The 25,811-nt window shown below is 42.3% G+C and overlaps 1 protein-coding gene across 2 annotated transcripts in view; it reads right to left on the bottom strand.

Annotated features, from left to right (window-relative positions):
• The window catches only part of uts2r1 (urotensin 2 receptor 1), an 83,234-nt gene extending 62,643 nt beyond the window's left edge, over positions 1-20,591 (bottom strand). For both annotated transcript variants that reach the window (XM_014179471.3, XM_014179470.3), the window contains exons 1-3: positions 20,022-20,591; positions 11,662-12,389; positions 11,119-11,500 (exon numbers count right to left, since the gene is read on the bottom strand). In XM_014179471.3, the coding sequence (XP_014034946.1) occupies positions 11,120-11,500; positions 11,662-12,389; positions 20,022-20,073 (1,161 nt within the window). In that variant the 5' untranslated portion in view covers positions 20,074-20,591 and the 3' untranslated portion in view covers position 11,119. The remainder of the gene's footprint in view (positions 1-11,118; positions 11,501-11,661; positions 12,390-20,021) is intronic.
• Between the last annotated feature and the right edge of the window lie 5,220 nt (positions 20,592-25,811).

The raw sequence follows: 25,811 nt of genomic DNA, 5'->3' as shown, positions 1-25,811 counted from the left end.
ACTGAAGCTGGAGATTCATATCTCCCTCACTAACTTTAAGCATCAGCTGTCAGAGCAGCTCACAGATCATTGCACCTGTACATAGCCCATCTGTAAATAACCCATGCAACTACCTCATCCCCATATTGTTTTTTTTCTTTTCTCCTTTGCATCCCAGTATCTCGACTTGCACATTTATCTTCTGCACACCTATCACCCCAGTGTTAATTGCTCAATTGTAGTTACTTTGCCACTACGGCCTATTAATTGCCTTACCTCCCTAATCTTACCTCATTTGCACACACTGGATATAGATTTTTTCTATTATGTTATTGAGTGTATGTTTGTTAATCCCATGTGTAACTCTGTGTTGTTGTTTGTGTCGCACTGCTTTGCTTTATCTTGGCCAGGTCGCAGTTTTAAATGAGTACTTGTTCTCAACTGGCCTACCAAAGGTGAAATAAAAAAACAAGTAACATATTTTTCAGACCTAAGCTATTTAATGTATGTGTTTTATTCATTAAATTTACTTGTGGAATGTTACCGAGTAGATAACAACAATAGAAAGAAGCATCTGGTGGCACAGATTCAGGCTGAGAATGGAGTGAATGTGCACTGTACTGTAAGTACACAACAATGCTGTGGGCCAAGTGTAAATGTTTTAGCAGCCTTTCCAATAAATTGGAATACAAAAGAAGCCATCCACCTTTGATGGGCTATCAGCAGTACAATAGACACTTGCAAAGTTTAGGGACTTTCCATTTATTAATGGATGTTTGTGAGGTATGTCACTTCACCCATCACTTTGCATAACCCACCACATACACTGTTTTCTAACTACATCTGGATTTTATTTAACCTTTATTTAACTAGGCAAGTCAGTTAAGAACAAATTAATATTTACAATGACGGCCTACCCCGGCCAAACCCGGACGACGCTGGGACAATTGCTCGCCACCCTATGGGACTCCCAATCATGGCCAGTGGTGTTAAAGCCTGAAATCGAACCAGGGTTTGTAGTGAAAGGGGGCAGTATTTTCACGGCCGGATAAAAAAATTACCTGATTTAATCTGGTTACTACTCCTGCCCAGAAACTAGAATATACATATAATTAGTAGATTTGGATAGAAAACACTCTAAAGTTTCTAAAACTGTTTGAATGGTGTCTGTGAGTATAACAGAACTCATATGGCAGGCAAAAACCTGAGAAGATTCCATGCAGGAAGTGCCCTGTCTGACAATTTGTTGTCCTTCTGTTGCATCTCTATCAAAATTACAGCATCTGTGCTGTTACCTGACACTTTCTAAGGCTTCCATTGGCTCTCTAAAGCCGCCAGAAAGTGGAATGGGGTGTCTGCTGTCTCTGGGCAAAGTATAGGAGCAGAGTTTGTAAGTGGTCAGCCTGGAGACAGTGAGACTGGAGATGCGCGGTCACGAGAACTCGCCATTTTTTTTTCTCTCTTTGAATGAATACAACGTTGCCCCGTTGGAATATGATCGCTATTTTACGAGAAAAATAGCATAAAAATTGATTTTAAACAGTGTTTGACATGCTTCTAAGTACGATAATGGAATATTTTGAATTTTTTTGTCACGAAATGCACTCGCGCGTTACCCTTCGGATAGTGACCTGAACGCATCAACAAAACAGAGGTATTTGGATATAACTATGGATTATTTGGAACCAAAACAACATTTGTTGTTGAAGTAGAAGTCCTGGGAGTGCATTCTGACGAAGAACAGCAAAGGTAATCCAATTTTTCTAATAGTAATTCTGAGTTTAGGTGACCCCGAAGTTGGCGGATGTCAAAATAGCTAGCCGTGATGGCTGAGCTATATACTCAGAATATTGCAAAATGTGCTTTCGCCGAAAAGCTATTTTAAAATCGGACACCGCAATTGCATAAAGGAGTTCTGTATCAAGAATTCTTAAAATAATTGTTATGTATTTTGTCAACGTTTATCATGAGTAATTTAGTAAATTCACCGGAAGTTTTCGGTGGGTATGCTAGTTCTGAACATCACATGCTAATGTAAAAAGCTGTTTTTTTATATAAATATGAACTTGATTGAACAAAACATGCATGTGTTGTATAACATAATGTCCTAGGAGTGTCATCTGATGAAGATCATCAAAGGTTAGTGCTGCATTTAGCTGTGGTTTTGGTTTATGTGACCTATATGCTTGCTTGGAAAATGGCTGTGTGATTATTTGTGTAGTCTCCTAACATAATCTAATGTTTTGCTTTCGCTGTAAAGCCTTTTTGAAATCGGACAATGTGGTTAGATTAACGAGAGTCTTATCTTTAAAATGCGCGGTCACGAGAACTCTTTAAATGGGGTTCCGCTAGCAGAACGTCTAGATGCAAGAGGTTAATAAAAGACTCAATCATGGACACTTACTGAGACTTGTGGCTGCTTCACATGATGTACAGTGGCAAGAAAAAGTATGTGAACCCTTTGGAATTACCTGGATTTCTGTACAAATTGGTCATAAAATTTGATCTGATCTTCATCTAAGTCACAACAATACACAAACACAATGTGCTTAAACTAATAACACACAAATTATTGTATTTTTCTTGTCTTTATTGAATACATAATTTAGACATTCACAGTGTAGTTTGGAAAAAGTATGTGAACCCGTAGGCTAATGACTTCTCCAAAAGCTAATTGGAGTCAGGAGTCGGCTAACCTGGAGTCCAATCAATGAGACGAGATCAGAAATGTTGGTTAGAGATGCCTAGCCCTATAAAAAACTCACAAAATGTAAGTTGGCTATTCACAAGAAGCATTGCCTGATGTGAACCATGCCTCGAGCAAAAGAGATCTCAGAAGACCTAAGATTAAGAATTGTTGACTTTCATAAAGCTGGAAAGGGTTACAAAAGTATCTCTAAAAGTCTTGATTTTCATCAGTCTACGGTAAGAAAAATTGTCTATAAATTGAGAAAGTTCAGCACTGTTTCTACTCTCCCTAGGAGTGGCCATAAGGAAAAGATGACTGCAAGAGCACAGCGCAGAATGCTCAATGAGGTTAAGAAGAATCCTAGTGTCATCTAAAGACTTGTAGAAATCTCTGGAACATGCTAACATCTCTGTTGACGAGTCTACGATACTAAACAAGAATGGTGTTCATAGGAGTACACCACGGAAGAAGCCACTGCTGTCCAAAATATTTGAAATTTGCAAAAGTGCACCTGGATTTTCCACAGCGCTACTGGCAAAATATTCTGTGGACAGATGAAACTACAGTTGAGTTGTTTACAAGGAAAAGGCGCAGCACACCAACATCAATAACTTATCCCAACTGTAAAGTATGGTGGAGGGAGCATCATGATTTGTGGATGCTTTGCTGCCTCAGGACCTGGAACGAATTCCCAAGTTTATTAAGACATTTTGCAGGAGAATGCAAAATGTCTGCCAATTGAAGCACAACAGAAGTTGGGTGATCCAACAAGACAACGACCCAAAACACAGAAGTAAATCAACAACAGAATGGCTTCAACAGAAGAAATTACGCCTTCTGGAGTGGCCCAATCAGAGTCCTGACCTCTACCCAATTGACATGCTGTGGCAGGACCTCAAGAGAGCGGTTCACACCAGACAACCCAAGAATATTGCTGAACTGAAACAGTTTTGTAAAGTGGAATGGTCCAAAATTCTTCCTGACCGTTGTGCAGGTCTGATCCGGGTCTGATCCGCAACTACAGAAAACAATTGGTTGAGGTTATTGCTGCCATAGGAGGATCAACCAGTTATTAAATCCAAGGGTTCACATACTTTTCCCACTCTGCACTGTGAATGTTTACACAGTGTGTTCAATAAAGACATGAAAACGTATAATTGTTTGTGTGTTATTAGTTTAAACAGACTGTGTTTGTCTATTGTTGTGACTTAGATGAAGATCAGATCAAATTGAATTCCTTAGGGTTCTCATATTTGTTCTTGCCACTGTATTGTTGTCTCTACCTTTTTGCCCTTCGTGCTGTTGTCTGTGCCTAACAATGTTTGTAAAAATGTTGTGCTGCTACCATGTTGTGTTGCTGCCATGTTGTGTTGCTAACATGTTGTTGTTGTTGTGGTGCTACCATGCTGTGTTGTCATGTGTCGCTGTCATGCTGTGTTGTTGTCTTTGGTCTGTCTTTATGCATTGTGGTGTTTCTCTTGTTATTTTTTATTTGTTACTTTCCCCACAGGAGACCTTTTGCCTATTGGTAGGCCGTCATTGTAAATAACAATTTGTTCTTAATTGACTTGCCTAGTTGAATAAAATAAAAATGATAGAGGAAAGCTACAAGCAATACATATCATGAAACTCCTGGGGATAATAAAAACAAAACAATTATTCAAGGATGAATGTTTTTCTGTTGGGTATCTTTAATACATGCAATAGGACAGTGATCACTGATGACATTAGCAAAGACAACCCTCAATAAGTACTTGTAGGGTCTATTTTTCAAAATGTTGTCAATCAGCGAGGAGTTTGCTGGGTTTCTTACGTGAATCCATGTAGGTTTGGAGATTAGTTGAGTCAGGTTAAAGTCAAGACAAATATTCTTCAAATCATCAGAGGCCGGGGTAAGCAAATCCAGGTTAAATTCTCCTAAAATATGTCCTTCAGATGACAGAAAAGGTTTGAAATATTCAGAAATAGCATCAAATGCATCCATCAGTGCAGCAGGCTGGCAGTACAAACAAAAGTGTATTTTGGCACAAGGCCACATCTATAGTGCCTTCAGAAAGTATTCACACACCTTGACTTTTTCCGCATTTTGTTGTGTTACAACCTGCATTTAAAATGGATTAAATGTAGATGTTTTTTTGTTACTGGCCTACACACAATCCCCCATAATATCAAAGTGGAAATATGTTTTTCTAAATTTTTACAAATTAATAAAAAATGAAAAGCTGAACTGGCTTGCGTCAATAAGTATTCAACTTCTTTGTTATGGCAAGCCTAAATAAGTGTAGGACATAATAAGGAAGACCAGGAAGATTGTACAATGCCTCGAAAAGAATGTAACCTAATGGTATATGGGTAGGAAAAAAATGCAGACATTGAATATCTCTTTGAGCATGGTGAAGTTAATAATTAGAATTTGGTGTATCAATACACCCAGTCACTACAAAGATACAGGCATCCTTCCTAACCCAGTTGCCGGAGAAGAAGGAAACCACTCAGGGATTTCAACATGAGGCCAATGATGGTGACTTTAAAACAACATTGTACTTAATCCACAATACTAACCTAATTGAGTAAAAGGAAGGAAACATGTACAGAATACAAATATTCCAAAACATGCATCCTGTTTGCTACAAGGCAAACATGCATCCTGTTATGTTTGGGGCAAATCCAATTTAACACATTACTGAGTGCCACTCTCCATATTTTCAAGCATTATGTGTATGCTTGTAATCATTAAGGAATCAGAAGTTTTTCAGGATAAAAAAGAAGCCTGGAGCTAAGCACGGGCAAACTCCTAGAGGAAAGCCTGGTTCAGTCACTGGGAGATTATTTCACCTTTCAGCAGGACAATAACCAAAAGGGCAACATCTACCCTGGAGTTGCTTATCAAGAAGTCTGAATGTTCCTGAGTGACAGAGTTACAGTTTTGACTTAACCTCTATGGGCTAGGTGGGACGCTACTCAACAGCCAGTGTAATCCCGTGGCGCGTTATTCAAATACCTTAGAAATGCAAAACCTTCAATTTTTCAAACATATGACTATTTTACACCATTTTAAAGATGAGGCTCTCGTTAATCTAACCACACTGTCCGATTTCAAAAAGGCTTTACAACGAAAGCAAAACATTAGATTATGTCAGCAGAGTACCCAGCCAGAAATAATCAGACACCCATTTTTCAAGCTAGCATATAATGTCACATAAACCAAAACCACAGCTAAATGTAGCACTAACCTTAGATGATCTTCATCAGATGACAACCCTAGGACATTATGTTATACAATACATGCATGTTTTGTTCAATCAAGTTCATATTTATATCAAAAACCAGCTTTTTACATTAGCATGTGACTAGCATGTGACTAGCATTCCGACCGAACACTGCCGGTGAATTTACTAAATTACTCACGATAAACGTTCACAAAAAGCATAACAATTATTTTAAGAATTATAGATACAGAACTCCTCTATGCACTCGCTATGTCCGATTTTAAAATAGCTTTTCGGTGAAAGCACATTTTGCAATATTCTCAGTAGATAGCCCGGCATCACAGGGCTAGCTATTTAGACACCCAGCAAGTTTAGCACTCATCAAAGTCAGATTTACTATAAGAAAAATGTTATTACCTTTGCTGTCTTCGTCAGAATGCACTCCCAGGACTTCTACTTCAATAACAAATGTTGGTTTGGTCCAAAATAATCCATCGTTATATCCAAACAGCGGCGTTTTGTTCGTGCGTTCAAGACACTATCCGAAAGGGTAAATAAGGGTTACGAGCATGGCGCAATTCATGACAAAAGATTTCTAAATATTCCATTACCGTACTTCGAAGCATGTCAACCGCTGTTTAAAATCAATTTTTATGCCATTTTTCTCATAAAAAAGCGATAATATTCCGACCGGGAATCTGCGTTTAGGTAAACAGACAAAAGAAAAGAAAGCATTCGGTCGACTCGGGCACGTGCCTAAGCCCATAGTACTCTGAGCGGCCACTTGCCAAAAGCGATAAAGTGTTTCAGCCAGAGCCTGCCTCGATATCGTTCAGCTTTTTCCCGGGCTCTGAGAGCCTATGGGAGCCGTAGGAAGTGTCACGTTATTGCAAAGATCCTCAGTCTTCAATAAAAAGAGCCAAGATAAACACTACTTCTCAGACAGGCCACTTCCTGCATGGAATCTTCTCAGGTTTTGGCCTGCCATATGAGTTCTGTTATACTCACAGACACCATTCAAACAGTTTTAGAAACTTTAGGGTGTTTTCTATCCAAAGCCAATAATTATATGCATATTCTAGTTACTGGGCAGGAGTAGTAACCAGATTAAATCGGGTACGTTTTTTATCCGGCTGTGTCAATACTGCCCCCTAGCCCTAACAGGTTAAATCCGCTTGAAAATATATTGCGAGACTGGAAAACGGTTGTCTAGCAATGATCGACAACCAATTTGACAGAGTTTTAACAATTTAGAAAATAATATTGGGCAAATATTATACAATCCAAGTGTGCAAAGCTCTTAGAGACTTACCCAGAAAGATTCCCAGCTGTAATCGCTGCTAAAGGCGATTCTAACATGTTTTTAATCAAGGGTGTGAATACTTATGTAAATTAGATATTTCTATATTTCATTTTCAATAAGTGTATAAAAATTTCTAAAAACATGTTTTCACTTTGTCATTAAAGGATATTGAGTGTACAGTCGTGGCCAAAAGTTTTGAGAATGACACAAATATTAATTTCCACAAAGTTTGCTGCTTCAGTGTCTTTAGATATTTTTGTCAGATGTTACTATGGAATACTGAAGTATAATTACAACTATTTCATAAGTGTCAAAGGCTTTTATTGACAATTACCTGAAGTTGATGCAAAGAGTCAATATTTGCTTCTTGACCCTTCTTTTTCAAGACCTCTGCATTTCGCCCTGGCATGCTGTCAATTAACTTCTGGGCCACATCCTGACTGATGGCAGCCCATTCTTGCATAATCAATGCTTGGAGTTTGTCAGAATTTGTGGGTTTTTGTTTGTCCACCCGCCTCTTGAGGATTGACTACAAGTTCTCAATGGGATTAAGGTCTGGGGAGTTTCCTGGCCATGGACCCTAAATATCAATGTTTTGTTCCCCGAGCCACTTAGTTATCACTTTTGCCTTATGGCAAGGTGCTCCATCATGCTGGAAAAGGCACTGTTCATCACCAAACTGTTCCTGGGTGGTTTGGAGAAGTTTCTCTCGGAGGATGTGTTGGTACCATTCTTTATTCATGGCTGTGTTCTTAGGCAAAATTGTGAGTGAGCCCACTCCCTTGGCTGAGAAGCAACCCCACACATTAATGGTCTCAGGATGCTTTACTGTTGGCATGACACAGGACTGATGGTAGCGCTCACCTTGTCTTCTCCGGACAAGCTTTTTTCCAGATGCCCCAAACAATCAGAAAGGAAATGGCTTTACCCCAGTCCTCAGCAGTCCAATCCCTGTACCTTTTGCAGAATATCAGTCTGTCCCTGATGTTTTTCCTGGAGAGAAGTGGTTTCTTTGCTGCCCTTCTTGACACCAGGCCATCCTCCAAAAGTCTTTGCCTCACTGTGCGTGCAGATGCACTCACACCTGCCTGCTGCCATTACTGAGCAAGCTCTGTACTGGTGAGCCCCGATCCTGCAGCTGAATCAACTTTAGGAGACGGTCCTGGCGCTTGCTAGACTTTCTTGTGCGCCCTGAAGCCTTCTTCACAACAATTGAACCGCTCTCCTTGAAGTTCTTGATGATCCGATAAATGCTTGATTTAGGTGCGATCTTACTGGCAGCAATATCCTTGCCTGTGAAGCCCTTTTTGTGCAAAGCAATGATGACGGCACATGTGTCCTTGCAGGTAACCATGGTTGACAGAGGAAGAACAATGATTCCAAGCACCACCCTCCTTTTGAAGCTTCCAGTCTGTTATTCGAACTCAATCAGCATGACAGACTTATCTCCAGCCTTGTCCTCGTCAACACTCACACCTGTTTTAACGAGAGCATCACTGACATGATGTCAGCTGGTCCTTTTGTGGCAGGGCTGAAATGCAGTGGAAATGTTTTGGGGGGATTCAGTTAATTTGCATGGCAAAGAGGGACTTTGCAATTAATTGCAATTCATCTGCTCACTCTTCATAACATTCTGGAGTATATGCAAATTGCCATCATACAAACTGAAACAGCAGACTTTGTGAAAATGTATATTTGTGTCATTCTCAAAACTTTTGACCACGACTGTATATCGGTGAGTTTTTGTTATTTTTTATTAATTAATTTTGAAATCAGGCTGTAACACAACAAATTCTGGTATAAGTCAAAGTGTATGAACACTTTCTCAAGGCACTGTATCACTGTTTCCTGTGGCTCAGTTTATAGAGCATGGTGTTTTCAATGTCAGCATGGTGTGTGCAACACCAGGGTTGTGGGTTTGATTTTTGATTCCCACGGGGGGCCTGTACACACAAAAAAAATGCTTGAAATTAAATGTATGAAATGTTTGCATTCACTACTGTAAGTCGCTCTGGATAAGAGCATCTGCTAAATGACTAAAATGTAAATGTATCACAAACACTCAAACCTTTTGGGCATACTGATAGTTAGAGAACATGATGCCACAAGTTGATTACACATATGTTGCCCCTTGGGCCAGGTCTTTGTGAGAACCATAATATTAGGGTTCGTATCATGCACCCAGACATCAAGAAGGTCCATCTTTGATATCAAGCTTCACAAGTTTATGTGCAACAGCTCAAGCCCTCTACATTATTTGAAAACCGAGGAGTTCGCCATATTTGTGGAATTCACAATACAACTAATAACCCTTTACAAGTTAACAGCTAGCTGCCGGGTTGACAGAGATATTCAGAGGATTAAGAGGAACATAAATTAGGGAACTTACATTGGCCACACTACTACGGGACATAACATGCTTTCCATGTCCTTTGTTACTAACAGACCCAGACCGTCAGTCTCTAAAACAGTTTGCCATGTTGCTGGAAATTATCCTGTCCAGTTAGGGTGAATCCTGTCTATTTTAAAAAGCGCTGTTGCTCCCATAGCAAATCAAAATAGTCACAAAAGGAAACAATATTTATATTGCACAGTTCCATGAGGTATTGGTTTAGGGCAACGAGGCAGCTGCAATGTTCCGGACCACTTTGATAGTATGGGAGATGTCCACAGATAATTATTCTCTCACCTATGGTAATGAGGGTGTTAAAAACATAGTTTTGTAGTCCTCCCTCAGTTCCAAGTGTCGTCCAAAGCGAATGTCATTAAACCCAACATGTGTGACGATGGTGCCAATATTAGAGTTATTAGACCAGAACTGATTCAAACCAAGCTAGCCTAACTGCACTAGCAGCATTGGATGGCGTCAAGAGGCGTGGTAGGCTGGTGGTATGGACAGGGGTTGTAGCTACTGGCCGGCTGCCAGCTGTTGGTCAATTCCCAGGAACAGAGCCGACTCCCAGGGCCGGTAGGTCTGCCTCCATTGGGACAAAACTGTTTGATAGCCCAATTGGATCTTCCAGAAGAGATGTAGACCAGCCAGACTTCCACCCTCCAGGACCTCCTATGCCTGGCTAGTGATCTCTTATGGGCAGCAGAGTTGATCTTACCATCTGTCTGGTGGAGTGGAACAGATCAATCGACTCATCGACACCCTGGCTGTAGGAGGCACTCAAGACCGAGATGCGATTCGCCTGGGATGCCGCTTTGTCGGTGAAGTTTGATAGCAGGACCTGCTTCTACCGCAGCTGAGCTAACAACAGGAGAATCTCTTCCTGAAGCTGCTTGATGGTGATGCATATAGGGCAGACGAACCCCCGTCCATCGATCAGTTACCCCCTTTTCCCTCCTCTTGCATGGAAATCATCTCGCACCTGTCACAATTGGGCCCAGCCATGTATAATAACCCAGGTAGGCTAGCACTGCTAGTCTGCTAGCCGATAGGATCCAAGCTCGGGTCAGGTTCGAGCAGTCCCAGCCACAAGGGCTAACCGTGATGTGGATAAAATCTTGAATCCAAACGCTAACTCAAACAATACGAAGACATAGATTAGACTAAAAACAGACTAAACAAACTATTAATTCACATGCCAAACCAATCAAAAAACACCAGCCTTCCCTTCAACCAGACGTAATGTAGTCTACATTACAGTAAAGCACAAGGAGTTCCCATGGGAACAAGTATGTTTGGAGAGACGTGAGATAACATCAGGGGAATTGCCCAAACTATGCATGGATCTCCTATGTCATAGTCTGTTTACTAGACCTATCTCACAGGCTGACCTCACCATAGTTACACACAACAACACACCTCCTTCACCCCCATCAGACATACATTACATCACTATAAATGGGTTCACTGTTTTTCATTTCTGTAAATGAGCAGACATGTGGAGATAAGGGCCCAATAAGACCTAGACCATAACATCTTCTCCTACCTCACAGGCTGTTGTTGTGCATGGTGCGCTGTGATGGCGTGTGTGTGAGTATGAAACTCTCCGTGCACTGCTGGCTGCTGGAGGACAGCGACCTCCTGGGCGAGCGCTGGAACCGGTTCCTCCGGTTGAAGTAGCTGCCCGCGGTGCAGGTACGTTGACGTTTCCGCAGGTACTCCTTGTAGTTCTTGGTGAGCAGCGTGTAGAGGAAAGGGTTGATGCAGCTGTTGGAGTAGGTGAGGCAGGTGGTCAGATAGTTGATGTTGCGCTTGGCCTTGGTGGAGAGGTCGATGGAGGGGTGGAACTGACCCAGGAGCTGCCAGATCCAGAAGGGCAGGAAACAGGCCCAGAACAGCAGGACGATGGTAAAGATCAGGTAGAGGACCTAGAGAATAGAGAAATACAAGATGGAGTTAGAACTAGCTCAGATAGAGGACCTGTTGGACAGGGATTTACAAGATTACAGCAATCAATCACATTCACTTGTTTTGCTTGACATATCTAAATGATGGATAGGCAGAGAGATAGTTAGTTTGATTGACTGACCTTCTGGTTTGGTAGTTTCTTGGTTTGTTTGAAGGTTTCTGTCTGAGAGATCCAGTAGGTGCGAGCCAGCCCGATGTAGAGAAAGCCAATGATCATCCCCGGAGCCACGATGCTGGTACAGAACAGGAAAGTGATGTACACCTTATAGGACAGCGGAGAGATGGTCGGCTGGCACATGGCCTTGCTACCTACCATCATCATCTGAATCCTGAGGATCATAGGTAAAGTAAGGACCAGGGAAGCCACCCATACAAGCACCGCAATGGCTTTGCGGTAGCTCTTGGACCGTTTGACTGTGTCCAGCGGTTTCAGCACGGCAAAGTACCTCTCCGTGCTCATGATGGTCAGCGTAAAAATGCTGGCGTGCATTGTCAGGAAATCCATACTGATCAGAATCCTGCAACCAGCATCGCCGAAATACCAACCTTTCAGGAAGTACGTGCAGACCACGAACGGGATGGTCAACAGATAGAGCAGATCCGCCAAGGCTAGGTTGATGATGTAAATATACATGGACGCTGCAGAACGCATGGAGTGACACATGACCACGAGGGTGTAGATGTTTCCGGAAACGCCGACCAGACACATGAGGGAGAGTATACAGCCTATGGTGAAGGTGGCGGCTGTGTTTTCAGAAGAGGAAGGGGCAGAGTCAAAAGGCGAGTCGGTGGCGTTGGGGATCCACTCCACCAGGACCAGCAGGGGTTTCATGGATACAGTGGTCATCGCTATGGAGGGGGAGCGGGGCATGGGAGAGCAGAGACAGATAAGCAAGGGAAATGTTATCAATCATTATTATTCAATTATATCTATTATTTGCATTTCTGCAGCAACAACAGATGTTCCATGTATATTATGGTGATTTTAGGTTATGGGAAGAAAGGAATGGGAAATACAGTGCCTTCAGAAAGTATTCATAACCCTTGGCTTATTCAACATTTTGTTGTTTTACAGCCTAAATTCAAAATGGATTAAATAAATAATAATCGCACCCATCTACACACAATACACAACAAAGTTAAAACATGTTTTTAGAAATGTTTGCACATTTATTGAACATGAAATACAGAAATATTTAATTTACATAAGTATTCACATTTATTCACAATACATGTTAGAATCACCTTTGGCAGCAATTACAGCTGTGAATATTTCTGTATAAGTCTCTAAGAGCTTTGCACACCTGGATTGTACAATATCTGCACATTATTTAATGTTTTATTCCTCAAGCTCTGTCAAATTGGTTGTTGTTCATGGCTAGACAGCCACTTTAAAGTCTTGCCAAAGATTTTCAAGTCGATATAAGTCAAAACTGTAACCAGGCCATTCAGAAACATTCAACGTTTTCTTGGTAAGCAACTCCAGTGTATAGCATGGGCTAGCCCATGCTATGACCATCTCGCGGGGAGGGCTCCTGGGCTGCTCCTGAAGCCCACTCATCGGCTGCAATATCCGGACCACTTCTACTGCCGGTACGGGGACGGAACCCCGCCGATCCTTCACGACTGGAATACCGACATAATCTGCTCGAGGATTCCAACAGGCTCCTCAGGCGCGACGTCCCCTGAAGGCCGATTCTGCTAACCGCGGCCTACTAGCTATCTAGAGCATATTGGACTGTTAGCTGATCCATTGGCCAGTTTCTTGGACCACTATACCTATTTTGGACTTGGACCCCCCTGCTACTTGGAACCCTACTAATTCCACAACTGGTCTATCGACGTCACTGCACGAGGAGGCGAAAACAGACTTTCCCCATTCGTGACGTCCCTCTAAGGCCCTTCTGCTAACTTGCTAGCCCTGGCCTGCTAACTGCTAGCTTGCTATCCCGGCCTGCTAAATGTCTGAATCGCCGTGTCCCCAGCCAACCCAACCACTCACTGGACCCATACGATTCACTTGGCTGTGCATGCTTCTCCCTAATATCAATATGCCTTGTCCGTTACTGTCCTGGTTAGTGATTACTGTCTTATTTCACTGTAGAGCCTCTAGCCCTGCTCAATATGCCTTAACCAAGCATGTTGTTCCACCTCCCACATATGCGATGACATCACTTGGTTTAAACGTCTCTAAAGACTATATCTCTCTCATCATTACTCAATGCCTAAGTTTACCTCCAATGTACTCTCTTCCTACCATACCTTTGTCTGTACGTTATGCCTTGAATCTATGCTATCGTGCCCAGACACCTGCTCCTTTTACTCTCTGTTCCGAACGTGCTAGACGGCCAGTTCTTATAGCCTTTAGCCGTACCCTTATCCTACTTCTCCTCTGTTCCTCTGGTGATGTAGAGGTTAATCCAGGACCTGCAGTGCCTAGCTCCACTCCTACTCCCCAAGTGCTCTCATTTGTTGAATTCTGTAACCGTCAAAGCCTTGGTTTCATGCATGTTAATTAGAAGCCTACTCCCTAAGTTTGCTTTATTCACTGCTTTAGCACACAATGCCACAATGTCCTAGGCGTGTGTCTGATTCCTGGCTAAGGAAGACCACCAAAAACCCTGAAATTTCCATCCCTAACTACAACATCTTCCGACAGGATAGAACTGCCAAAGGGGGTGGTGTTGCAATCTACTGCAGAAATAGCCTACAGAGTTCTGTCATACTATCCAGGTCTGTACCCAAACAATTCGAGCTTATACTTTGAAAAATCCACCTTTCCAGAAACAAGTCTCTCACCGTTGCCGCTTGCTATATACCACCCTCTGCCCCCAGCTGTGCCCTGGACACCATATGTGAATTGATTGCCCCCCCACCTATCTTCTGTGCTTGTGCTGCTAGGTGACCTAAACTGGGACATGTTTAACAACACCGGCCATCCTACAAAAACATCCTGTGGCGTTCTTCATTGCCATCGAATAGCCCCCGGGATATGCAACTTTTCAGGGAAGTTAGGAACCAATATACACAGGCAGTTAGGAAAGCTAAGGCTAGCTTTTTCAAACAGAAATTTGCATCCTGCAGTACAAACTCAAAAAAGTTCTGGGACACTGTAAAGTCCATGGAGAATAAGAGCACCTCCTCCCAGCTGCCCACTCCACTCAGGCTAGGAAACACTGTCACTACCGATAAATCCACAATAACTGAGAATTTCAATAAGCATTTTTCTACGGCTGGCCATGCTTTCCACCTGGCTACTCCTACCCCGGTCAACAGCCCTGCGCTCCCCACAGCAACTCGCCCAAACCTCCCCCACTTCTCCTTCACCCAAATCCGTATAGCTGATGTTCTGAAATAGCTGCAAAATCTGGACCCCTACAAATCAGCCAGGCTAGACAATCTGGCCCCTCTCTTTCTAAAATTATCTGCCGAAATTGTTGCAACCCCTATTACTAGCCTGTTCAACCTCTCTTTCGTATAGTCTGAGATTCCCATAGATTGGAAAGCTGCAGCAGTCATCCCCCTCTTCGAAGGGGGAGACACTCTAGACCCAAACTGCTACAGACCTATATCTATTCTGCCCTGCCTTTCTAAGGTCTTTGAAAGCCAAGTTAACAAACAGATTACCGACCATTTCGAATCTCACCGTACCTTCTCCGCTATGCAATCTGGTTTCAGAGCTGGTCATGGGTGCACCTTAGCCACGCTCAAGGTCCTAAACAATATCATAACCTTCATCGAAAAGAGTGCCACAGGGTTCAATTCTCGGGCCGACTCTCTTCTCTGTACACATCAATGATGTCACTCTTGCTGCTGGTGTTTCTTTGATCCACCTCTACGCAGACGACACCATTCTGTATACTTCTGGCCCTTCTTTGGACACTGTGTTAACTAACCTCCAGATGAGCTTCAATGCCATACAACTTTCCTTCCGTGGCCTCCAACTGCTCATAAATGCAAGTACAACTAAATGCATGCTCTTCAACCGTTCGCTTCCCGCACCTGCCCGCCTGTCCAGCATCAATACTCTAGACGGTTCTGACTTAGAATATGTGGACAACTACAAATACCTAGGTGTCTGGTTAGACTGTAAACTCTCCTTCCAGACTCACATTAAACATCTCCAATCCAAAATTGAATCTAGAATCGGCTTCCTATTTCGCAACAAAGCATCCTTCACTCATGCTGCCAAACATACCCTCATAAAACTGACCATCCTACTGATCCTCGACTTCGGCGATGTCATTTACAAAATAGCCTCCAACACTCTACTCAACAAATTGGATGCAGTCTATCACAGTGCCATCCGTTTTGTCACCAAAGCCCCATATACTACCCACCTGTCACGACTTCCGCCGAAGTTGGTCCCTCTCCTTGTTCGGGCAGCGTTCGGCGGTCAACGTCACCGACCTTCTAGCCATCGCCAATCCACTTTTAATTTTCCATTGGTTTTGTCTTCCATCACACCTGGTTCCAATTCCATCAATTACATGTTGTGTATTTAATCCTATGTTCCCCCCCATGTCCTTTTCCGTAATTGTTTGTTGTAGTGCTTGTGCTGATATTTTACTGGGTTTTGTTTGACCCATTTACTGTATTGTTCTGTTGACGGTGGTTTATTGTTATTAAACACAACCGTTGTAAATCAGTTTCCGCTCTCCTGCGCCTGACTTCTCTGCGACCAGTAGCATCGCATTACACCACCACTGCGACCTGTAAATCAAATAAAATCAAATTTTAGGCCATCGTTGGCTGGCCCTTGCTTCTTACTTCATTTCCACTGGCTCCAGGTCGTCTACAAGTCTCTGCTAGGTAAAGCCCTGCCTTATCTCAGCTCACTGGTCACCATAGCAGCACCCACCCATAGCACGTGCTCCAGCAGGTATATCTCACTGGTCACCCCCAAAGCCAATTCTTCCTTTGGCCGCCTCTCCTTCCAGTTCTTTGCTGCCAATGACTGGAACGAACTGCAAAAATCTTACCTCCCTCACTAGCTTTAAGCACCAGCTGTCAGAGCAGCTCACAGATCACTGCACCTGTACATAGCTCATCTGTAAATAGCCTATCCAATCTACATCATCCCCATACTGTATTTATTTATTTATCTTGCTCCTTTGCACCCCAGTGTCTCTACTTGTACATTCATCTTCTGCACACCCTACCATTCCAGTGTTTAATTGTTATATTGTAATTACATCGCCACCATGGCCTTTTTATTGCCTTACCCCTCCTATCCTACCTCATTTGCACATGCTGTTTATAGATTTTTCTACTGTATTATTGATTGTATGTTTATTTGTTTCATGTGTAACTCTGTGTTGTTGTATGTGTCGAACTGCTTTGCTTTATCTTGGCCAGGTCGCAGTTGCAAATGAGAACTTGTTCTCAACTAGCCTACCTGGTAAAATAAAGGTGAAATAAAATAAAAATAAGTAAAAATATTTGGCCTTGTGTTTTAGGTTGTTGTCCTGTTATAAGGTGAATTTGTCTCCCAGTGTGTTGGACAGCAGTCTGAATCAGGTTTTCCTCTAGGATTTTGCTTGTGCTTAGCTTTATTCCATTTCCTTTTATCCTACAATACTCCCTAGTTCTTGCCGATGACAAGCATACAAATAACATGATGCAGCTACCTCCATGCTTGAAAATATGAAGAGTGGTACTCAGTAATGTGTTGTGTTGGATTTTCCCTAAACATAACACTTTGTATTCAGGACAAAGTACATTTCTTTGCCACATGTTTTGCAATTTTACTTTAGTGCCTTATTTCAAACAGGATGCATGTTTTGGAATATATTTAATTCTGTACAGGATTCCTTCAGTTCACTCTGTCATGTAGGTTAGTATTTTGGAGGAACTACAATGTTGTTGGAGTAACTACAATGTTATTGATCCATCCTCAGTTTTCTCCTATCGCAGCCATTAAACTCTGTAACTGTTTTAAAGTCCCCATTGGCCTCATAGTGAAATCCCTGAGCGGTTTCCTTCCTGTCAGGCAACTGAATTAAGAAGGATGCCTGTATCTTTGTAGTGACTGGATGTATTGATACACCATCCAAAGTGTAATAATCTGCTTATATTTATTTTTACCTACAGTATCTACTAATAGTTGCCCTTCTTTGCGAGGCATTGGAAAACCTACCTGGTCTTTGTGGTTGACTCTGTGTTTGAAATTCACTGCGTGACTGAGGGACCTTACAGATAATTCTATGTGTGGGGTACAGAGATGAGGTAGTCATTCAAATCATGTTAAACACTATTATTGCACATAGAGTGTTTCCATGCAGCCTATTGTCTGACTTGTTAAGTGCATTTTTACCCCTGAACTTATTTAGGCTTGCCATAAAGGGGTTGAATACTTATTGCCTCAAGACATATCAGCTTTCCATTTTTAATTAATTTGTAAAGACTTAGAAAAACAACATTATTACAATGACATTATGGGGTATTGTGTGTAGGCCAGTGACACAACATCTCAATTTAATCCATTTAAAATTTAGGCTGTAACACAACAAAATGTGGAAAAAGGGTGTGTGAATAATTTCTGAAGGCACTGTAAATAAATAGATATTTTCTTTAACGATCACTCCACCAAGATCACCATTGGTTCCATGGATGCGGTGGACATCGCTGGAAAGAGGAGTGGAAGACAGGGAACAAAATGGAGAGCTTGAGAAGAGAGGAAGAGAGAAAGAGAGGAAGAGAGAAAGAGATAGATTAGAGCTAGAGAGAATGACCGAGATATAAAGGGAGAGATAGAGAGAGAGAACATACGAAGTAGTACTGGTGAAAGTGTCGCTAGATGGAACCAATTTGATTAACAGTGAAGTCTCATCTTGAATTAGACCTTCTGCTGGTCTCGCTAATCCAGATTTGGAAATGTGAGTATAATTAGATACTTCTGGGTGATAACATTTGTGTTCCAAACCTTATTCGCAGGTTGCCCAGACCCAGATGTAGCCAATTCCTCAACTAAAAGGTACTTTCCATGGAGATTCTCCTTTGCCGTTTTAGTCCAGGAGTAGACATACACTGGTTTAACTGGCCCTTAATAAATCTAAGTCAATCTCCACAAACAATCTCCATGAAATCCAAAGCTGATTATGCTTCTGTAATAGCAGAATGAGCAGAACAGGGATGAATCGGACAGCAAATCCCCAGGAAAGAGAAAGAGAAACAAAGTAAAACTTTTTCAAAAGAAGCGTATCTTAGGGAGCATGAAACTTCTTTCTACGGACTTAAGGTAAAATTCACTGAAATTCTATTCAGCAATTGGGAAATGCAATCATGTTCCAATAAATATGGTAAGGTGGGTCGATATACTTAACTGCATTGACTGACTAGAATACAAATGTCAGTGACCTTAGCTGCCCTAGTGGCAGTACTGTGGTTCAATACGGAGTGCACTCTTAGAAAAAAGGGTTCCAAAAGGGTTCTTCGGGCTTTCCCCATTGGAAAATCATTTTTGGTTCCAGGTAGAACCCTCTGTGGAAAGGGTTGTTATTCGACCCAGAAGGGTTCTACCTGGAACCAGATGAAGAACCCTTTTATGTTTTTTGTCTATGAGTTTAGGATCAGGATAATAGCATATAGGAATCAAATAAGACATGCGTAGTTAGGGGGAGATCATCATAGATTATATTGGTCTGGTTATAAATTGCTTATAAATATAACTGCTATGGTTTGTGAACAATTATATTAACTTACAGTGTAAAACCCGTTGGTCTTGATGTCCATATGTCTACAAATCAATTTAATAAATGGTATATACGTGGTAAATAATATTAATAACATATAATACATGAACAAACCCTACACAATTATTTAAATAAAAAATAAAAATGAACCTGCTTTTTTTTCTATTCTGCAGTCTCACTTCAGACTCTGATGAAAGTTAGATGGAAGAGTTTGATCTTAGATCCATGCTCTTATAGCCTTTTAAATCCACTATCAATGTCAGGATCCTCAGGGAAAGGTTGTTCCCTTAGGATCCTGAATCCAGCTGTTCATACAGAGGTAATTTACATATCACCTGATATCTACTGATAGTCAAATCAGGCCACATACTCCATCTCTGATGACATACACAGAGGATGACGCAAACATTTTCCACAAAATGTATTCTAATTAGCTAGTAGATCAAATATTAATTGACTATAAAAACAAAACAACAGCAGACTGTTTTCCAGACTGGATGTAATTATAATTGTACTTTGCCTCAGTCAGATTCTCTCTCTTAGAACTGACATAAATCAATACAAATGTAATCCGCTCTAAGTCTCCCTGTGCGACACCAGCCAGACACATCACCAGCAGACGTGACGTTGAAGAACAGACTCAATGTCTGGGAGTTACACTCTGATGCCTATTTAATTAACTACTCTTTATCTGCTCTGATAGAGCCCGGCAGCCTGTTGGAGTGCCAGGTGTGTGTGTGTGTGTGTGTGTGTGTGTGTGTGTGTGGTGTGTGCGTGCATGCCTTACCTTGATTGTAAGCCGCAGACAGACTGGCAGCCTGAACAGAAAAATTTAGCATCTAGCTCCGTTTGCCCGTTGAACCATCACCTTGCTCACTCTGGTCCCCCAAATTTCACACATACTGCAGGTATCTCTAGAGCCATTAAAGTCCACACAGAATCTTCAGGGAATCTGGTGATTCTTTGCATTTGAATTGAGATAAATAAAAAAAATTGAGTTTGGGTTAGAAAAATCCTGTGCTATAATACCACTATCTTTAGTTTACCATAGTAAAAAAGTCTGTCAATCAAAAGGTGAATGAATCCGAGATCTGAAAAAAAAGAAAGGTGTCTTTTGAGCTGGAGTAAAACTTATCCTACGCTCTCTGTCTCTCAGTGCCTCTTGAGAGTACCTTCCACAGGTCTGGTTGACAGCTTTAAAATGCCACTGGAGAAAAAAAAAATCTATGAAATGATGAGGAGAAAAAGGAACGTTTCCTTGCGGGGAGCAGAGAGTGACGGAGGTGAGAATCACAATAAGCCACAGCTGGTTACGGTGAATCCCCTTCACTGAGACATGGTGTGCCTGAGAGACGGAGAGAAAGAGGGGAGAGAGGAGGGAGGGAGGGAGAAGAGGGAGGGAGAGAGAGAGAGACTCATAGAGAAGCACTCTCGCGAGAAGTGGGAGGGGGAGACTGAAAGAGGGACAGAATGGGGAGAGAAAGAGAAATGGATTGAGAGAGAGGCAGGGGGGAGAAAGATAAAGAGACTGTCAGGGAAGTGGCATGGATTATACAGAAATATGCAGGAAATATGTCCTGCTCACTCTCCTCTACCCTTTAACCTGCTATTTTTGTGTAACAGTAGTGTGTGTGTGTGTTAAGCTAGGAAAATATCTTTCAGACTCCCTATCTGTCAGCACAGGGGCGCCGCAGGGTTGCGTTCTCTCCTCCTTCCTCTACACCAATGACTGCACCTCCAATGACACATCTGTCAAACTACTCAACATTGCTGATGACAACACCCTGGTCGGTATCAACTCAGATGGTGACGAGTCCAAGAAACTAGGAGAGATTGACCGCCTGGTGGCCTGGTGCAGTCGCAACAACCTGGAACTCAACACAGTCAAAACTGTGGAGTTGGTGGTTGACTTCAGAAAATGTCCCCCACCATCTCTCCCCCTCGATATTGATGCTTCAGGCGTCAGCAAGGCCAAGTCATTCAAATACCTGGGAACCATCATCTCCCACAACCTCAAGTGGGAGGGCAACATCACAGTGGTGACAAAGAAGGCTCGACATAGGATGTACTATCTGTGCTAGCTGAAGAAACTCAAACTCTCTCTGACAATTCTGATTCGGTTCTATACGGCCATCATTGAGTCCATCCTCACCTCTTCTATCACCGTCTGGTTTGGGTCTGCCCGCCGCAAGGGCAAACTGCAGCGCATTGTCCGGTCTGCAGAGAAGGTTACCGGCTGTCACCTGCCTTCCAGGACAAGGAAGCGTGCAGGAAAGATTATCACCGACCCTGCCCACTCCAGACACCCCATCTTTCAAAGACTCCCCTCTAGCAGACAGTTTAGGTCAATCATGAACATTTTCTTCCCCCATGCTGTGGCCCTCATCAACCGGCCATCAGGCTCATAGCGATTAAGTGACTTTGCATTTAGCCGACTACTGCACCTTGTCATCAACAACCTGTTGTACAAATCTGCACTATACTGCATCTGGATATATTCATCAGGGCAGCTTCCCTCCCTCTGCTTATATAGATATCTCCTCTGTAAATGTTAGCTTCCCCCTGTAGTCAGCCTATACTACTTTTGTCTTTTATGTTTACTGTTCTGACTTTGTATTGTATTCTGTATTATGTATATGTGGACTTGTGTTTGTATTTTGTTTGTATGTTGTCTTTTGCTGGCAGCACCTCACTAAGTCAAATTCTGGGTATGTGTAAACGTATTTGGGGAATAAAGGCGATTCTAATTCTGTAATCTTCCAAGGTGGTTGTGTGTACAGTATATTTTATGGTACTATGTATACATGACTATGCTGCTTTAAACTTTTTCTTGTAAACATCAGATATAACCGGAGATGTTTTATGAGTGTGTTTTCGAGAAAGCTCGATTCAGTACTTGGCCCTGCACAGTTTAAATCAATAAACTCTCTCTAACCAGAGACAGAGGGGACAAGACATATCTCTCCAACATACAGAAGTCCATCCAAGGTCCTCCTGAAATCACAGGAGACAATTTGTGTTGATTAGAGAGAACTAAATTCCCATTCCTGACCCCCGTCCATACACACACCCATGACAACCCACACTCAGAGATCAGACTCATTATCTGCATTAGCCTGCTGTGGGACTACAGCTCAAGGATATTGTATCAAGCACACTTAAAAAATAATTACACAGTTTACCATATTACCCCTGAATGTACTGTAAACAGGTTTAAAAGGGCTGGAAAAAGAGATCAGAAGATGGTATGCTATGCAGAGAAGCATCAGAGGAAGGAATGAGGCATGGGTGTGGAATGCAGAAGGCTAATATGTTTTAGATGTTAGTCACGTAGCACAGGATGAGTGACGAGCAGAGACTATTTCTACTTTTGTGTGAATGTGTAACAGTATAGCTTCCGTCCCTCTCCTCGCCCCTACCTGGGCTCGAACCAGAGACCCTCTGCACACATCAACAACTGACACCCACGAAGCATCGTTACCCATCGCGCCACAAAAGCCGTGGCCCTTGCAGAGCAAGGGGAACAACTACTTCAAGGTCTCAGAGCGATTGACGTCACCGATTGAAACGCTATTAGCGCGCACCACCTCTAACTAGCTAGCCATTTCACATCGGTTACAAATGTGTATTTACTTTGATGTATCTCTGTATGTAAGAGATCCTTAACTCACAACCTCCAGAATACGTGTTTTTTTTCCCCCTCCCGAAAAAAACAGGCTTCTGGCAAATCTTTGGTCAATTTGCTGCAAATGTGTTGTAATGTCATTTTCACATGCAAATTAGTTTTGTGGCAAACCATTGTGGCAATTTTGCAGACACTTGTGAACCTCTGGCAAACATTCTGGGAAACTTGTGGCAAACATTCTACTGTTTGGTGCAAATTTGCTGGAAACTCATTATGAATATGCTAATTAGATCAGGTTTTTGGTTAACATTGAAATGTTGTATCTATATAAACCAAATCACATATAACTTTAAATGAACTTGCTTCTCAGAGAAAACTCAACAATACTAAACATGTATTCAACATCTTAACAGATAAAAATATATCCAGTACAACTTGAAATCATCAGCATGCTAACCTTTATTTAACTTTATTTAAAGACTGAACATTTCCCAAATAAATTGTTTATTTAATGTATCTTCAACATTTACATGAGAGAAATGCGAACACTATGGGGATGTTGATCTTAGGATGTTTAAAGGGGGAACTACATTGCTCAAAAAATTAAAGGGAACACTTAAACAACACAATGTAACTCCAAGTCAATCACACTTCTGTGAAATCAAACTGTCCACTTAGGAAGCAACACTGATTGACAATAAATGTCACATGCTGTTGTGCAAATGGAATAGACAACAGGTGGAAATTATAGGCAATTAGCAAGACACCCCCAATAAAGGAGTGGTTCTGCAGGTGGGGACCACAGACCACTTCTCAGTTCCTATGCTTCCTGGCTGATGTTTTGGTCACTTTTGAATGCTGGCGGTGCTTTCACTCTAGTGGTAGCATGAGACGGAGTCTACAACCCACACAAGTGGCTCAGGTAGTGCAGCTCATCCAGGATGGCACATCAATGCGAGCTGTGGCAAAAAGGTTTGCTGTGTCTGTCAGCGTAGTGTCCAGAGCATGGAGGCGCTACCAGGAGACAGGCCAGTACATCAGGAGATGTGGAGGAGGCCGTAGGAGGGCAACAACCCAGCAACAGGACCGCTACCTCCGCCTTTGTGCAAGGAGAAGCAGGAGAAGCACTGCCAGAGCCCTGCAAAATGACCTCCAGCAGGCCACAAATGTGCATGTGTCTGCTCAAACGGTCAGAAACAGACTCCATGAGGGTGGTATGAGGGCCCGACGTCCACAGGTTGGGGTTGTGCTTACAGCCCAACACTGTGCAGGACGTTTGGCATTTGCCAGAGAACACCAAGATTGGCAAATTTGCCACTGGCGCCCTGTGCTCTTCACAGATGAAAGCAGGTTCACACTGAGCACGTGACAGACGTGACAGAGTCTGGAGACGCCGTGGAGAACGTTCTGCTGCTTGCAACATCCTCCAGCATGACCGGTTTGGCGGTGGGTCAGTCATGGTGTGGGGTGGCATTTCTTTGGGGGGCCACACAGCCCTCCATGTGCGCGCCAGAGGTAGCCTGACTGCCATTATGTACCGAGATGAGATCCTCAGACCCCTTGTGAGACCATATGCTGGTGCGGTTGGCCCTGGGTTCCTCCTAAAGCAAGACAATGCTAGACCTCATGTGGCTGGAGTGTGTCAGCAGTTCCTGCAAGAGGAAGGCATTGATGCTATGGACTGGCCCGCCCGTTCCCCAGACCTGAATCCAATTGAGCACATCTGGGACATCATGTCTCGCTCCATCCACCAACTCCACGTTGCACCACAGACTGTCCAGGAGTTGGCGGATGCTTTAGTCCAGGTCTGGGAGGAGATCCCTCAGGAGACCATCCGCCACCTCATCAGGAGCATGCCCAGGCATTGTAGGGAGGTCATACAGGCACGTGGAGGCCACACACACTACTGAGCCTCATTTTGACTTGTTTTAAGGACATTACATCAAAGTTGGATCAGCCTGTAGTGTGGTTTTCCACTTTAATTTTGAGAGTGACTCCAAATCCAGACCTCCATGGGTTGATAAATTGGATTTCCATTGATTATTTTTGTGTGATTTTGTTGTCAGCACATTCAACTATGTAAAGAAAAAAGTATTTAATAAGATTATTTCTTTCATTCAGATCTAGGATGTGTTGTTTAAGTGTTCCCTTTATTTTTTTTGAGCAGTATATATTACAATGAGCTTTCAACCAATGGATGGATGTTTAAAAGAGAATGAACAAAATTGAAATAATTAAAACAACAGAAACAAAATCAAGCCCAGTTCAGAACTATTGCGTGTTTGCGTGAACTTTGGAGATAGCGGCGCAGTGGAAGTCCTTAGTCCAAAGCTTGTTGAATGCATGCACTGAAACAATCAGAAAACACAAAACAAAAACATAAGGATACTGAAAATATTACTGAAAATTATTTTCTAATTTGGCATTTTAAAAAGGTAGACTCAGTGGCTAATGGGCAGGTCTGGCTTTGGAAAAATGGGGTCAGCCATTACAATGTTGCCTTGATGTTGATATGCTTCTCACTGAAACTGCTATTCTATGTATTTTTCAGCAAGGAAATAATGTAGCAACATAAACTGGGACTAGGCCTACTAAATCTACCTTTAAATGTGTTGCCAACTATTTTTAGAGAGCTACAGTAAACAAGATTTTTCTCCAGCCATGTCTCAACGCAATTCATTCAAACAAATCAACTAATTACTAATTTCAATCTAGACTGGAGACTTCATCATTAAAAGAGAAATCAAATTGAGTTATACCTAATATGGCAATTCATGTTATTTTTCCAAAATGAATTATTGTTAACTTACACCTCAAATACATGCATGCAAGAAGCCGTGACCTGGTCTGGTGCAGACATATTTTTCTGTCCTCAGTTTGATTGAAGGCCTCAATCTGTCTTTTTGCCTTGTAACTGATTGATTCAATAAAGAGAGAAGGAAGATCAAGATA

The sequence above is a fragment of the Salmo salar genome, chromosome 28 (genome assembly GCF_965601325.2).
Source record: "Salmo salar chromosome 28, fSalSal1, whole genome shotgun sequence".
Classification (NCBI taxonomy): domain Eukaryota; kingdom Metazoa; phylum Chordata; class Actinopteri; order Salmoniformes; family Salmonidae; genus Salmo; species Salmo salar.
The sequence above is the reverse complement of the archived record's forward strand: the minus strand, read 5'-3'. Positions and strand labels throughout refer to the sequence as shown.